Below are 15529 nucleotides of genomic sequence, written 5' to 3' on the forward strand. Positions count from 1 at the left end.
GAACCAAACGTATCTAAGCATCTGCTTGACTTTGCCCGAAACATGATGTCAAATAATCAGGGTTTTTTTTGTTTGTTTTTTTGACATAGGAATCACCACTTATCAAGGCCTAAAGACCACTCGTGGATAAGCATTAATGGGTATACATTAGTCAATGAGATTATAGCGTAGTAATCATAAGTAGTGGAAATTTTGTAAATTGGATTACTTAGGGGGACGGTTCATCAAGAACTTGTTTACATTGGACTTGAAGACAATCAAATTGTAGTCAGCTGGAAAGCAGGCAAACAGAAGAGAGTTTCACAGGCATGCAGTTTTAAGAAAGAAGCTTTGTTCATGGAATCTACATTAAGGTTTAGGTGCAGATATAGAGTGTGGGAAATTATTGATAGTGGTTTTGGCCAGGCGAGTGTTTTTCGTGAAAGTTTGGCGAGGAGGGGGGTGACCATAGATTGAAGCTCAGACGAGTATTTGCCATGAATATAATAAAGCAGAGACAGGCTCATAACGTCTCTTCTGTGGGAAAGAGGTTGCAAGGAGGAGAAAAGGGCATCTCCCACTAAGCTACAAAGTCTATTTTGAACTCTGTCAAGGCAGGATAAGCTCTTTTAGTAGCTCCTGCCCAGATGTGTTAACAGGTTTGCCTGTAATCTGACATAAGACACCAATCAGCAAATCAAAATGCATAGCAATGAATGAGTAGACAATATTGGAAGAGAAAAAAACAAAAACACAAAAAAAAACTAAATGCTACATGAAAAGCATGGAGACTAACAGCACTACGAATTTATTGATGTTAGACAAACAACTGTAGACGCCTGAAGAAGTACTTGTTATTTGTTTTGTTTTCTTATCCAAAATCATACTCCCCAGCAGTGTTGATCGAACACCACTTCCCTTAAACAAAAATGCAAAAAATGTTCCGGATATTGGATCCAGTTTTTTGTTCAAGATTAAATAGGCTAACCTATTCATGTTATCAAAAATTTTTTTTTTTTTACCCTTGTCATTCGTGCTTATCTCCAAAATAGAAAGTACATTATTCTATTATTTACAAACCTACTGTATTTATATGATTCGGATGAATCCATTATATAATCCATTATATATATACATTATCACCCCTCTTCTTTTATATTCTGTTTATATATTTACATTCGTATTTGCTAATAATCTCTTTATATTTATTAGTTTATTTAAAAATATATAAAAAGTTTAAAATATTTTGACTATATGCACGAGTTCGTTTTTGTTTATTTTCTTTTTGTTTTTTATACATTACTAATATAGTTTTGTATTTCCTCTATTAATCTGTTATATATATATATAATATACTGTTGAATCGTGATATTTTCCTCTTCTAATTTATTTTGTTCAATTATATTTTTCAGTTAAAACTACCCGTACCCGAAACCTTATCGTCAGCCTTAGAACTGGTTGTTTTTGACGAGTGCCTTTCACAAATGTGGCCTGACCTTCATTCAACAATGCTAGGCTACTTACATCAAGTTGCCACGGAACGTTATCTCATTTACACGCAGACAGCACGCGTGTGCACTTCCCTACAGCGGACTTGCTACTTTCTCTCAAAAAGTAAAATGGTAAGTCAGCCACAAATTAAATTTAATTTATAAACTTTTTTTTTTTCTTAGTGATTCACGTGAAGACCCTGTGTAATAGTGGTTGTATGGGTTTGGTTATTTGCTAAAAGATGCAATAACAACTCCATAAAAAAAACAAGACCGACAAGGAACATTTAATATTGAGATAGCTTTTATGCAAAACTAAAGTTTGGTTTAAATTTGAGTATTAAAAGGTTCAGCTTTATGCTTAGAAGGAAAGAGAAAAGAAGGAATTGAAAGACGAGTGTTTTTAAGAGTACTTATTCCTTTTTTTGCCAGGAGGATATTTTCTCCTCATCTTAGCAGGTTTTGTACTAGTCCTTAGCAGTGTTGTCAGCTTTAACTCCGAAAGCAGATCTTTTTCTTGCTTGATGCTATCAGAAACATTGTTCATAGAATGTGAGGACTAAAGTACAAAATAAGGGAAGCGAGTTATGCGGCTGCCGAAATCCACTTTATACTTTCCTGAAGAATATGTATAATTTTTTAAGAATATGCATATGCAGAATATGCAGAATTTTTATGCATTTCTGGTGCAAATTTTTCCCATTTTTGGCCATTTATAGTCAAAAACCTAGTAAAAATCTAAAATATTCAACTTTTATTTTGCATTGAATTTTAATTTTCAATTGCATTTTGGTCCAGAAACACGTATAATGAAGAGTATATCATGACTGTTTGAAATTTTGTCATGTAATATGACCAAGACGTTGAACCTCATCTTAGCCCCTGTCCCCTACTGGATTTGTTGCTATAAAATTCTTTAATTCACCATAAGTGATAAAAACAGAAGTCCAAAGTAAATAATTGATTTTAAAACATTTTGTTTATTCTAGGATTCATTAAACCTATTTGATGAAATAGATGTTTTAGTGTACGACAATGTTGATAATGTTGTTTTTTTTAATGTTTCCTGCAGACTGATGGCAGTGTCGAAGAGTTGTTAAACCTTGCAGAAGAAGCTTTATTAAGTGTGCCTTATCACATGGACAAAGATTTTATTTGCAGTTATATTGATTTCTGCTCTGAATTGTAAGTTGCTATTTTTTATTATTCATTCAATATAACGTATCAATGCAGTCTGTACATTTGTGGTTTTATTGTGCTTTGGAAGTAATTCAGGATTGTATCCTGGTCACAGCACCAAATGTAGTCTGATGTCACTCATTTTATGCCTGTGTTTTAAAGAATTGCAGAACTTTGATACTGATGCAACTTAGGAATTTTGATAAGCGGTCAGTTCTGTCGAAAACCTAAAAATAAGAAAAACTCACCATGAATATTTGTTGGAAAACAGAATCACAAAAATGGAAAGTTATATTGTTCTTGTTGGAGAGACAAGTTGATGAATATGACTGATGCAAGCCTTGTTTGGATAGCTTGAGATTTACTTAGTGCTTTTTTGTAATAGACAAAGTTGAATTTGGAAAGAATTTTTGAGTCATTCGAATTCAGTTTTCGATTACTCATCTTCCATCTGTCTTCTGTCGAGCTCTTCAAGGGTCGGTTCTGTTCCTAATGATTTTCACTTGAGATGAGTTTTGTGAACTTCTAACCAATCACAAATTGTCGCATACACAGTCAACATGAATTTGAACAAATACATTGAAGAAATTGTCAAGGTTATTACAAAGAAGGTGGGCTCTCTCTACCATACTAGAAAATTACACATCTGACTATATCCTGTATCTTTACGAAGCCACCCTTCACTCATGGAGTATTATTGCCACATCTTGGCTGGTGTATCTACAACTAGTCTCTCCTTTTTAGACAGGGTCTAAAAAATGAGTCTCAAATCTAATAAGTCCCGTACAATCAATGAAGCTCCAACCCCTGTACTATCACGACAATGTTGTATCGCTGTGTACCTGTTTTGCAAGTAATTTAATGAAACGTGCACTGCTGAGCTTGTAGCACTTGTGCCTTGTAGATGTAAATACCCTCGACAAACCCATCTAGCAGCAAAATTTCTCCCCTTCACTGTAGAGATCCTAATGTTGGAAAACCTTCTATTCTAATAGTTTCTTCCCTCAGATTGCTTAACTTGAGAATTCCCTCCTTGTTTCCACCTTCCCTGTATGATGTACGTACCTGTGATGAAATGAAATAATCATATTCCAAAAATCACATAAATATCCAAATAATATGACATAAATGCGGGAGTACCTCAGGGGTCTATCCTTGGACCTCTATTATTCCTGATATTCATAAATGACCTCCCTGATAAAATTGTTTCGGAGATGGATATATTTGCCGATGACACCACTCTCTATAACAGATATGAGGGGAAAACAAATGAACACATATCCAAGGAAATGGCAGAAACACTAGAGGATGACTTCCAATCCGTAGTGGAATGGGGACAAAAATGGTTGGTCACATTCAATGCTGCTAAGACTAAGCTTGTGTCCTTCAATAACTACTAGAAACCTTCTCTACCACCAATAGCAATGGCCAAGAACACATTGCCTGAAAGTACTTCTTTTAAACTCCTCGGCCTAACGTTTACAGGGAATATGAACTGGAATAGATACATTGAGAGCATTGCCAAGGCTGCTGCAAGGAAGGTTGGTTCCCTCTACCATGCTAGAAAACTACTTACGCCTGACAGTATCCTATACCTCTATAAGGCAACCATTCGCCCATGTATGGAGTACTGTTGTCATATCTGGGCTGGTGCATCTGCTTCTTGTCTCTCGCTCCTGGACAGGGTTCAAAAGAGAGTCGCCAACCTGATAGGTCCTGAACTGTCATCTAGGCTTCAGCCTCTGTCCCATCGACGAGATGTTGCATCCCTCTGTCTGTTCTACAAATACTTTAATGGTGAATGCTCTGACGAACTGCAAACACTTGTACCTCCCCGACGTAACTACCCCCGACAAACCCGACAAGCTACTAAGTCTCATCCCTTTACAGTAGAGATCCCCAGGTGCAAGAAAGCCTTTTACTCCAATAGTTTCTTCCCCAGAACTGCGGGTCTTTGGAACTCCCTTCCGGGATTCTGCTTTCCCAAATGCAATGATATGCAGAAGTTCAAGTGTAATGTTAACAAACATCTTTCTACTCTTCTCCCTTCATAATAACCCTGCTAATTAAGTCCCTGATAGTAGCCCCCTGCTTCAAAGTGGCACTGTGCCTTGTTTGGGGTGAAAATTGAATAAATAAAAAAAAAAAATTAAAAAAGTAGCATAATTTTTATAAAGAAAATCATTTTTCATCGATTAATGGGAATTCATAGGTATTACAATATAAATCTGGTATGAATTTTTGTTGAGTTATTTCCCTTGTTTCTTGAGATTATTTTCAAGATGGCGACACGAAAGTTGTTACTCTCTTACTCATAAAATTTTATTTTGTTTTTTGAAAAGATTTTTCTTTCTTTATTTTTGTTTTTAATATAGGGGGAATTGTTGAAAAAAAACAAAATACTTGTCATTTCTTTGGGGTTTTTTGTTCATTTTAGTTGTGCCGAACTTGAAATCACTGATTCATCGCCCAACAGTAAACAAGCAAGAGAGATTTTATGCCACTTACTTGCTCATTCCAATTCTCAAATCAAGGAAATCACATACGACTATTGCCTTAAAGTCGTCAAGGTAACGTATAATATGCTTTTACAATCTCGTGTAGATATTTGAGTGACCAAATGTTAAAGGTTACGCTATGATTTACAACCTGTGACCTTTCATTTACCTCCCCTTGTGGACAAATATAGATATCTGATTGGTTGGATTTGATCATGTTGTTACATATATGAATGGGCTGTCATCGTCAAATTCTCTTGGTTGTATAAGTGAAAAGTTATTTCGTTTCAAAATGAATACGAGACACTTTTTTTTTTTAATACAGATTTATTTATTTACACTTTACACTTCAAAATAACAGTGACAACTAATCATTATAGCGCAGTGGAGGTTAGTGGAAGAGGTGGGTCGCAGAACTCTGTGTCAACCTGTATTTTCGCTTTGTGTCTCCTCGCCTCTGTTTTCTCTCTGCTCTTTCATTTATATCACTTTGACCTGTTGACCTTTTTCTCGCCAGCTTGTTTATTGTTTTACAACTCTCTGGGTCATAGTTCTGAGCTGATTGACGTAATATTGACGCACTCCCAGGCATCATGGATATCGGTTGTTTTAAATCCCGGGATTTCTCATTGTGTTCTTTTGATTGCCCGAATACAGCTCCATAATACTATTACAGATCACCTTTCCTGGGACTGATTTATGGATTTCTTTGTATTGCCCAGACACCTCTCCCTAACAATGTTACTGTAAAATATTCTGCAATCTCTCAACAATTTATGTTAACTATTCTTCTGTTGTATATTTATCTAATAAGAGGGAACGTCGTGTGATCGTCTAGTTGTTCTGTCTATTTGTTGTATCTTCATATTTAATTGTTCATTTGCTTCTGTGTGTGTGTGTGTGGTACATGTATTTTTGAGTCATATATTCATGTGTCGTCGATGTTGGTCCACCTGAATTCATCTTGTGTCTTGGAGGGAGACTGGTACCTGTTTTGGGACGAAGATTTATTCACTCCAAACGATGAATTGGTTTTATAGTTTTTTTATTCACCTTCCAGATGTCGACCGCAGAAGGATGGAAGTGAATCTCTGGCTTGCGTGGTGCACGTCAGCCCCCCCCCCCCCCCAGTGAAGAGGAGAGAACGACTGTTAAGCCATCCGTCGCCTTCTAAGCCCAAACCCAATTTCCTGGATTCAGCTAACCTGATCACGTGACTCACACGTAATCCGATCAGCTGACCCTCACTTACGGTCAACGTGTCTACAATATAATTTACTCACCTCCCTCTCTCTCTCGATCCATTCTCTAACACGTCTACTTCTTTACAATTCTTGGTATCAAAATTCCATACAGAGCTGATTCTTCTCATTCTCACAATTCCCAGTCTCAAAATTCAGTACACATCTGACAAAACTCACTTCTGCCAAAAAGAATACCCTTTTCTAAACAGGCTTTTTATTGAAACCATCTGCCTTTCATATGCATATTAGATGCCCTGAAGTTTTGTACCTTATAAGATCGCCAGCCTATAAGTAACTGCAGCATCCATTTTTTTTCTTTCTTCATTCTTCTTGTGTGACGTGGACACTGCATGCTGTACAAAATCAGGTTCGTACTAATTTTAATCATGTGACAAACAATTAAAACTATTTTTATGTTTAATACTATGGCTATGACTTAAATTGGCCTCTGAAGCTATAACTATGGTTAAATTTAAGCAAAATAAGATATTATTTTAGAGTAAAAGGAGACTACCATCAGCAGGTGCAGTGTAATTTCTGCTATATACATAACCATTGTAAATTAGTCTTGTGGCAGTGGGATTATCACTTTAGCTTTCCTGATTTTTCTCAGTTAAGAGGTGCAGGACAACTAGTTGCTGGGAAATCGATATTACACTTATCTTAAAAACTTGAAGGATAACAAAATAACTGAAATGAACTTTAAATAATCTGAAAAAAAAATACCAAAAAATCTTTATGTATGTATCTGTCACGAAATAGAAAAGTTCATATTCCAAAAATCACATAAATTGTGTCATACCGAAATGAAAAATCATTACATTCAATGATTTTAGGCAAGAATATATGTAATCTATCTATCTATCTCTCACTCCCTCTCTCTCATATATATATGAAAGAAAACTGGTTGGAAATGATTCACAAAATCATTGGCATCAAGCTGCCATGCACTCTTTGGCGAGAACGTATGTTTTCCTTGCTACATAAACAAACAACAACAAAAAAATGTAATGGAATCAGAATTACAATGATGAATATTTCTGTTGCAAGATTGTTTTGCTCGTTTTTAATAATCATGCGAACATTCTCCATTTTCTATTCTCTGTATTGTTTTTATGCGTTTTATAAGAGAAAGAGACGCACTGCAAATGATCTGTTATGGAAAGGGGTCATATTATGAAAAGAATTTTTCAATATGTCTTTGTTGTTTGTATACGTTTTTCTCTTTCATCATAAATTTGGAAGCCATTTTGTTTTTGGGAAGCCATTTTGTTTGTTTTTTGTTTTTTTAGGTCATTTTTCGTTCGATTGTTTTATGTTCGTTTATGAAAGAAAACTGGTTGGAAAGGATTCACAAAAAGAAAAAATACAACATTGGAAATTATTTTACTAAGTAGGAATTTTGGAAACAACAGAATTTGGTTAATATTAACTCTAGCGGGAAATTCTAAAATATGCCGTTCGACACTATTTCAAAACACTTTAATTATCATATGAAATCATTTTTGTATTTAATGTTGTTTTTTTTGTTGTTTGTTTTTACAAAAACATGTGTCATACCGAAATGAATAAATGCGAAAGTTTTTCAATTACCACACCTATATTACCATGAAAAACGGTTGATTGTTATTTAAATCAATAATAAAAGCATAGTCTTTTGAAATACTGTATACATGGTAGAAAACAAAAACCCAAACAAACCTATTTGTATTTCTCATTTGCATAACTATTATTTAAACAATTTATAATGAATTAATAATTAGTGTTACTCATTTGTAATTTTATCATAATTTTCTCTACATATGCAATAGTTTTTGTCAATATCAACAGCAATTAGTTAAAGTGATTTAATAACAAAAAGGATAAATTACCAAAATCCTTCTTGAAATATTATGGTCTTTAATTTTCAAGGGAGATAATTTAAATGAAACCTAATACATCTTAGCTAGCTAGAAAGAAAGATATTGTAATACTAGCAGGACTTGTGGAAATTCCATGGAATGAGAAATATATTTTATCAACAAATATGTTTTGACAAAAAGGATATTTTTCGGGATAGCACAAAAAAATAAAAATGAGATTTTGGATAGAATAACTAATAACACACATCAAATATGGGTTTATTAACATTTCTATGAAAAGAGTATTCATTGTATCATTTTGAGGAATTTCTTGCCATGTCTGATGCAATAATGCTAAAAGTTTAGGCTTTAAATCTAGAACTGACCGAAATCAAATAAATTAATAAGTACTAATAAATACTCAAAGTAATATTGTGCTACATAGTTCAATACAAATAATAAAATCACATTGTAAGAGACAATCTTTAATTAAATCCTTCAGTTCAGCACCTCTTTGCAGACAATGTTCTTCTTTTTATTGCCCTGTCTTTTTGGAATGTTCCCTTTTTTACATAATGTTTAACTGATTTCTTTCTTTGGAGGAGAATTGATGCACGTCAAAATTACTATGAGTTCCATTTCTCGTGCCATTACAACAATGATCATATATTATTATAATGATATGTAGTAGTAATTCTTCTAGTGCATTCACCTCTAAAAGACGGAAGGTCTGCTCTATTTGCTGTCGATATATGGAGGTTGAGAGAAGAAGAAGAAACGGTAGGCATGTTTGGTTTTATTGGAAAGAAGGCGAAACTAAGTGTGAGAATTCATGAGACTTCAGTGAGATTAAAGAAATAAAACACCAAACTCGGACGAATAGACAGCTGTGCTTTTGCTCAAAGCAGAAAAATGATGACAGGAGAAAAAAAAGTAGCTATCTAAAGAAAGTTCCGGGGTGTGAGGCTGAAAGACCCTGTAGTTTTTGGCTTACAAATAGGCAAAGCATTCGATATCCGTCTGATTCCTGAATTTCATGGCATCTCACCCTGTGTCTGAATGGTTGAAATAGGTGGAGCTGGTGTGCAAAATGTGTGGGATTGACAATGTTTTACCACTTAGACTGAGAGGTGGCCCGCTGTCCATATACCGGACATTAACCCATGATCAAAGGGCAGATTTAAAGTAAGTAAAATCAGCCCTCCTTGTGGCTTTCATGCTGGACGCCTTTGTAACATATGACAAGACTCTCTCCCGTTGTTTGTATCTTGGGGAAACTATAGACAAATATCTAGGTGACCTGCTGGATCTTGCACGGTTAATAGAAGAGAACCCCTCTGATCGATGGCTCAGTTGTGCTTTCGTGTCAGGACTCTCCAGTTCTGTTAGACACCAGTTGCAGGGATCTTCCAGAATGGAACAGATAACCCTGGAGCAGATTCTTGAGAGTGCCCAGGCTCTCATGGTGGAGGAGGCTGAAGTGGAGGAACCTGTTGCTGCAGTAATTGTTCTAATGCATTCACCTCTAAAAGACAGAAGGTCTGCTCTGTTTGCTGTCACTACGCAGGGGCTGAGAGAGGAAGAAGAAGAAGCAGTAGGCGTGTTTGGTTTTATTGAAAAAAGGCAAGACTAACCGTGAGAATTTCCAAGACTTCAGAGAGATAAAAGACCAAACTCAGATGAATAGGTAGCTGTGCTTTTGCTCAGCGGAAAAACGATGACAGGAGAAAAAAAGTAACTATCTAAAGAAAGTTCTAGGGTGTGAGGCTGAAGGACCCAGCAGTTTTCAAGTTATTTGAAAATAAGACTACACCAAAGGGAGGTCACTCTCATATACTTGTCCAGGGTTGCCAGATTTTCCTTTTAAAGCCAAATTTTGCAAATATGGCCTTTTTTGAAGCTGTTTAGCCTTCAAAAATTGTATTTCTCCTTTTTGAAAGCGTTACATACAAACTAAGCAAAGAATAAGCAGAATATTATATGGATTGATACGTTTAGTGCCATTAAAGCAATAACAACAAAATGTAATAATTTTCTTTGCCTAGCAGAGAAATGTTAAACTGTTGTTTTTGTTTTTTCAATTACAGAAATAAATTTATTGTTCAAATTTGCATGTTGTTGAAAATGTCTTCTTTTTTTTTTTTTGTAGGAATCGCTAAATATTAACGAAGCTGCTGCCAACCCTTCTTCATCGTTGCCTTTGAATACCAAGTTTGTCATACATCCTCTCGTATTGCTAGAGATCGTATCATTTGGTATGGCAGACACAAATAAAAAGGTAATAAACATTGTTAACGTCTGTTTTACATGCTGACATGTGTTGGACAGCTTCTAGAAATTGACTTCCAAACTAATCTATCCCTGACCAGATCTTTATCTTTTTTTTCGGTAAATAATAAGTTTGAAGGGTAAATATAATGTGATAAAAAATATTGACACTAAAAATCATTTTATTTTTCCAAAAAAACTTTTTTTAATAATGGATGTAATAAAAAACCATTTAAGTTAAAATCCATTTAGTATAACTCATGTAAACTGCAGAAAAACCCATTCGAAATGTGAAAATATGCTACAAGAAGCATGATTTTCATAAAATGGAGTCTTATGGGATACTATCATGTTTTTTGTAAAAAGTATTAAAACGTCTTTTTTTCCCCTATTGTTACATAATATTTTAACTTCAAAACGTTCTTAATGTCATAACATTCTTTAAATATATATATATATATATTGGATTATTTATCTTCCACCAGACTATCCATTCATGTGTAATCACCTTTTTCTTCCCCACATTCCCTCTGCTTCACTTTTTTTTGTTTACAAGTAAGATCTTTGACTTACTTGTTGTTTCATCAAATACTTTTGAATGCAAAATCCGATCCCGCATTTTGCTAATTCCTACCCTCTGATGAGAAGGAAAGTATTTCTTCGAAACTCTGCGGATTAAGGACTATCCACTTATCTAGTGTTTCCTTTTCAGATTAAATATGTTTTTAACTCATTTCAAAGTGTTTTTAACATGTTTTATTAACTGTTTGCTCGTATTATAAGCTCTATTTCCTATTTGGTTTTATCAAGCTTTTACATCTGGCTGAGATAAGTTTATAAATATTAATTCTTTAATATTTATAATATACTTTAATTTTACCATCTTGGATCATTTTGGTAATTTTAATTGTAATTTTCATTTTATATATATATATATATATATATATATATATATATCTACTTACATATAAAAGGCATTTTGTCTGCGAGTTTGTTCCCTATGGACTCCGAAATGGCTGGGCCGATTTTTTTTCAACAAGAATGTACTTTATGTGTCTGAGAGTGTTCTTAGATAGGTTTTATATCAAAATGCCTCCGGTAAGTATCAGATAATCAAAAAAAATCCAATCAATTGATTGCCTACTCCAGTTGGGATCCATTGCGGTGCACTGGGAAGAAGCTTCACATGCCTCCCCACAGTGACTTAGTCCACAATATGTTGTAGTCTACATTGCACTGTAGAGAACCTACTGTTGATTTTATAAAAAAACTTTTATCTATAACAGCTTGAATAAAAGTTTAAAATGCAAAAGTCAAGTACCATAGTTTAATTGTGCTCTAAACAGAAACATTCATTTCAAAAATGCCCTTGACATTTAATATATTAAATTTTAAAAAATGATAAACAATGATTTTTTTTTTCTTATCAATAACTATTATTTTTGATTTGTTTGATATTCATATTTTTTTGCAGATTTCCCAATCGGCTTCAAACATCATCTTGTATTTATTGCAAGGGCAACTTCTTCTGGAAAGTGAAGTGTGGAAAGATCTTATCACCTGTTTGTCCCACGTCTTACCTGTTTTACAGGTAAATCAGATTTTATTTCGGTTATGAATTTTTGAGATACAGATTGATTTTAGATATTTGGATTCTTTGGACTATTATTCTCATCTTTAGTGTTACTTGCACAACATTTCAGTCGATGTAACCTCCGACCTTCTTCACATGTATTTTGTCAAACTCTGGGAATTTTCTGTTGAACTCAAGAATCTGCACAGAATTTTCAACGGAATCCTTTATTTAATCCACAAGGGTGGTAGCATGTTCTCATTCTGTCAGCCATGACCAGGTAAAAGTCCTAAGAAATTTGAAATTGTATTTAGACTGCCGCCCACACTAAGGATTGAACTTTCAACCTCCAGAAGAGTGTAACTTTTACAACTGAACTTTATCAAGTATTTTATCAATTAGCGATATTAAATAAATGGTTATGTTCAAAATTGCATACAGAGTTCTGAGTTCCACAGAAAGAACCGGAGTTTGACAAGATACACCTGAAGAAGATCGGAGGTAATATCAACTGAAACATAGTCCAAATAATACAGATTTAATTAGTTTTAAAATTAGCGAAAATACTTAATAGAAAAGAAACCCATGATATCCAGTACCACTGCAAATAGCCCACACATAAGAATCCGTATATAATAAACTTTCATGACATTAAATGACCAAACAGGATTGATATACTTTTAAAATAACAACTAATTGACAAACTTATTGCACTTGAATCTCCTCAGCAAAAATACCCATGATTAATCAGTTTGGCAACAAAATCCCATCCCTTCATTCTTGATGTCCTCAAATGTCAGAAAACTTTCTAGTCTAATAGCTTTTTTTGGACCACTTGCTTTTGGAATTCCCTCCATGCTCCCATAAATTTAAATATAATGTGAACAAAAATCTTGCTGCACAACTCCCCACTTAAGATTCCCTGTTAGATCTGACTCTGCATCACAATAGCCCCCTGATCGCGATATAACTTCTTTGGTGTGAATGCAAGTAAAAATTTTAAAAAAAGAAAAAATGCTGTCCTATTATTTTATTCATTCTAATGATAGTTTTTATTCAAAATTTAACTTAATTAAAAAAAACAACAAAAATACAAAAAAAAAAATCTTTATGATGTATGTAACCGTCACAGAATGAAAATTTCATATTCCAAAAATCACATAAATTGATGAAGTAATTTTTTTATGTATAAAAAATCTTCTTTTTTTTTTTTAATGATTTTCTAACGATTTTAATAGTGAATGGTAGCTATTACAAGGCTAATTCTGATCTCGGTAGTCGGAATTGAGCTGTCTTCTTTACTAAACATGGTAGATCAAAACACAGTCTCACTTTCTCATAGAACTTGATTTTCTTAATTAAAAAAAAAACTACTCGATCAATTTATATGATTTTTGGAATACGACATTTCCATTCTGTGACAGGTACCTACACCGTAAACATTTTTGTGTAATTTGTTTTTTAATTGGGTTGAACTCTGAACTTGCTTTTGCATTCTAGAAACAGCCGTTTACCATTGATTTCTTGCTGATTTTTCCAGTTAGTTTTCAGCAATAAACTCTCTCAGGATTCCAGTACTATCCAAACTCTTCCAATGGAAGTTTAGTTAAGTGCTTTCTTTTTTGGTCTTTCCATCTTCTTGACCTTTTATGACCATTTTCTGCAGCACCAACTTATAAAACTGAAGAAATAGAGCACAAAAACATGAAAGGACAGAGTTAGAGCTCTTTTAACTCCTTTCCACGTGTAAAGAAAATGTGCACATTTTATGAAAATCTTATCTAACAGTCATCTAACACATAACATCATATAACGATATTGAAAAAAAACAACGTCACAGTTCAACCATTAAAATCTTTTTCTTTTGTAGTCATATGCAGATGTTGAGAGTCCTCTTGGATATTGCATTCTTGGATTAATAGAACCAAAACAGAATCCAGACCCAAACGAATTACCATTTCATGAGAGACTCAGAGGCGTATTGAGATTGCTGTTTTCCAAAGATATCAAGTAAGTTAATATGGCTTATTGGTTATTAATATAAATATATATATATATATATATATATATGAATGAGCAAACAATTAATAAAACATGTTAAAAAAACACTTTGAAATGAGTTAAAAACATATTTAATCTGAAAAGGAAACACTAGATAAATGGATAATCCTTAATCTGCGGAGTTTTGAAGAAATACTTTCCTTCTCATCAGAGGGTAGGAATTAGCAAAATGCGGGATCGGATTTTGCATGCAGAAGTATTTGATGAAACAACAAGCAAGTCAAAGATCTTACTTGAAAACAAAAAAAGTGAAGCAGAAGGAATATGGTAAAGAAAAAGGTGATTACACACGAATGGATAGTCTGGTGGAAGATAAAAATCCAGTGACGGTAAAATCCAAATGTAAAACTTCAAGAAAGTTAAAAGAATTTCCATTATATATATATATATATATATATATATATATATATATGAATGAATGAATGGCAAAAGTCTATATTCCAAAGTTCATGATGTTGACTATCTTACAATTTATTCCTTTAATTCAATTGACATTTACAATTCTTGACAGTATCTGTTTCATAGCACAAAATCAATCACTTAATTATTATATCAATCAGTGAATCTATTTTGCCCTTAACTCATCAGAAGAAATAGCAACAATCAATCCATCAAAAAGAGATAAAGTGCGTTTTGACATGATTAAAAATCCGAAAATTGGGAGAGAAGCTGTAAATGTCAACTGAATTAAAGGAATAAATTGTAAGATGGTCAACATCATGAACTTTGGAATATAGACTTTTGTCATTCATTATTTATATTGCTCTATAATTACATTGAGCTTCTTAAATAAGGATTGGTATATATTATAAGGAAATAAAGTATATTTCCACACACACACATCTTTTCCTTGCCCTCATTTGTGAATTATTCCATGGATTTCTGCCTTTTGGATTACTTCGGACCATCTTCCAATTACGCGATTCCCTTTTTTTTCTTTTTTTTTTTTTTTTACAAGGAGGTCACCACTTATCAAGGCCCGGAAGCCACTCAGGGATAAGGGTTATTGCATGTACAGTACGTTGTACGTTAGTGTTGAGATTTCATAAAGTGTCTACTTAAGGGGGCGATTCATCAGGAATTTGTTTACGTTGGATTTGAAGACATCCAAGTTGTAGTCAGGTGGGAAACAGGCAGACGGAACAGAGTTCCACTGGCGTGCTGTTCTAAGAAAGAAGCTGTGTTCATGGAATCTACGCTTTCCCTTGGATTTTACTTGTGGAAATGGAAACTTAACCAACTTTTTTGGATTTTACCGTTATTGGATATTTTACCCTTCACCAGACTATCCATTCACGTGAAATCACATTTTTCTTCACCATATTCCCTCTGCTTCACTTTTTGTTATCAAGTAAGATCTATGACTTACTTGTAGCTTCATCAAATACTTTTGCAA

General features: G+C 33.8%; 1 protein-coding gene across 1 annotated transcript in view; it reads left to right on the forward strand.

Annotated features, from left to right (window-relative positions):
* The window catches only part of LOC145259795 (rotatin-like), a 149247-nt gene that overhangs the window by 28143 nt on the left and 105575 nt on the right, over nt 1–15529 (forward strand). Inside the window, exons 11-16 of the mRNA XM_080117560.1 lie at nt 1392–1601; nt 2542–2654; nt 5086–5218; nt 10381–10509; nt 11974–12090; nt 13943–14082. Coding sequence (XP_079973686.1) covers nt 1392–1601; nt 2542–2654; nt 5086–5218; nt 10381–10509; nt 11974–12090; nt 13943–14082 — 842 coding nt within the window. The remainder of the gene's footprint in view (nt 1–1391; nt 1602–2541; nt 2655–5085; nt 5219–10380; nt 10510–11973; nt 12091–13942; nt 14083–15529) is intronic.

The sequence above is a fragment of the Euprymna scolopes genome, chromosome 35 (genome assembly GCF_053919585.1).
Source record: "Euprymna scolopes isolate OS-2025 chromosome 35, ASM5391958v1, whole genome shotgun sequence".
In the NCBI taxonomy this organism is placed as follows: domain Eukaryota; kingdom Metazoa; phylum Mollusca; class Cephalopoda; order Sepiida; family Sepiolidae; genus Euprymna; species Euprymna scolopes.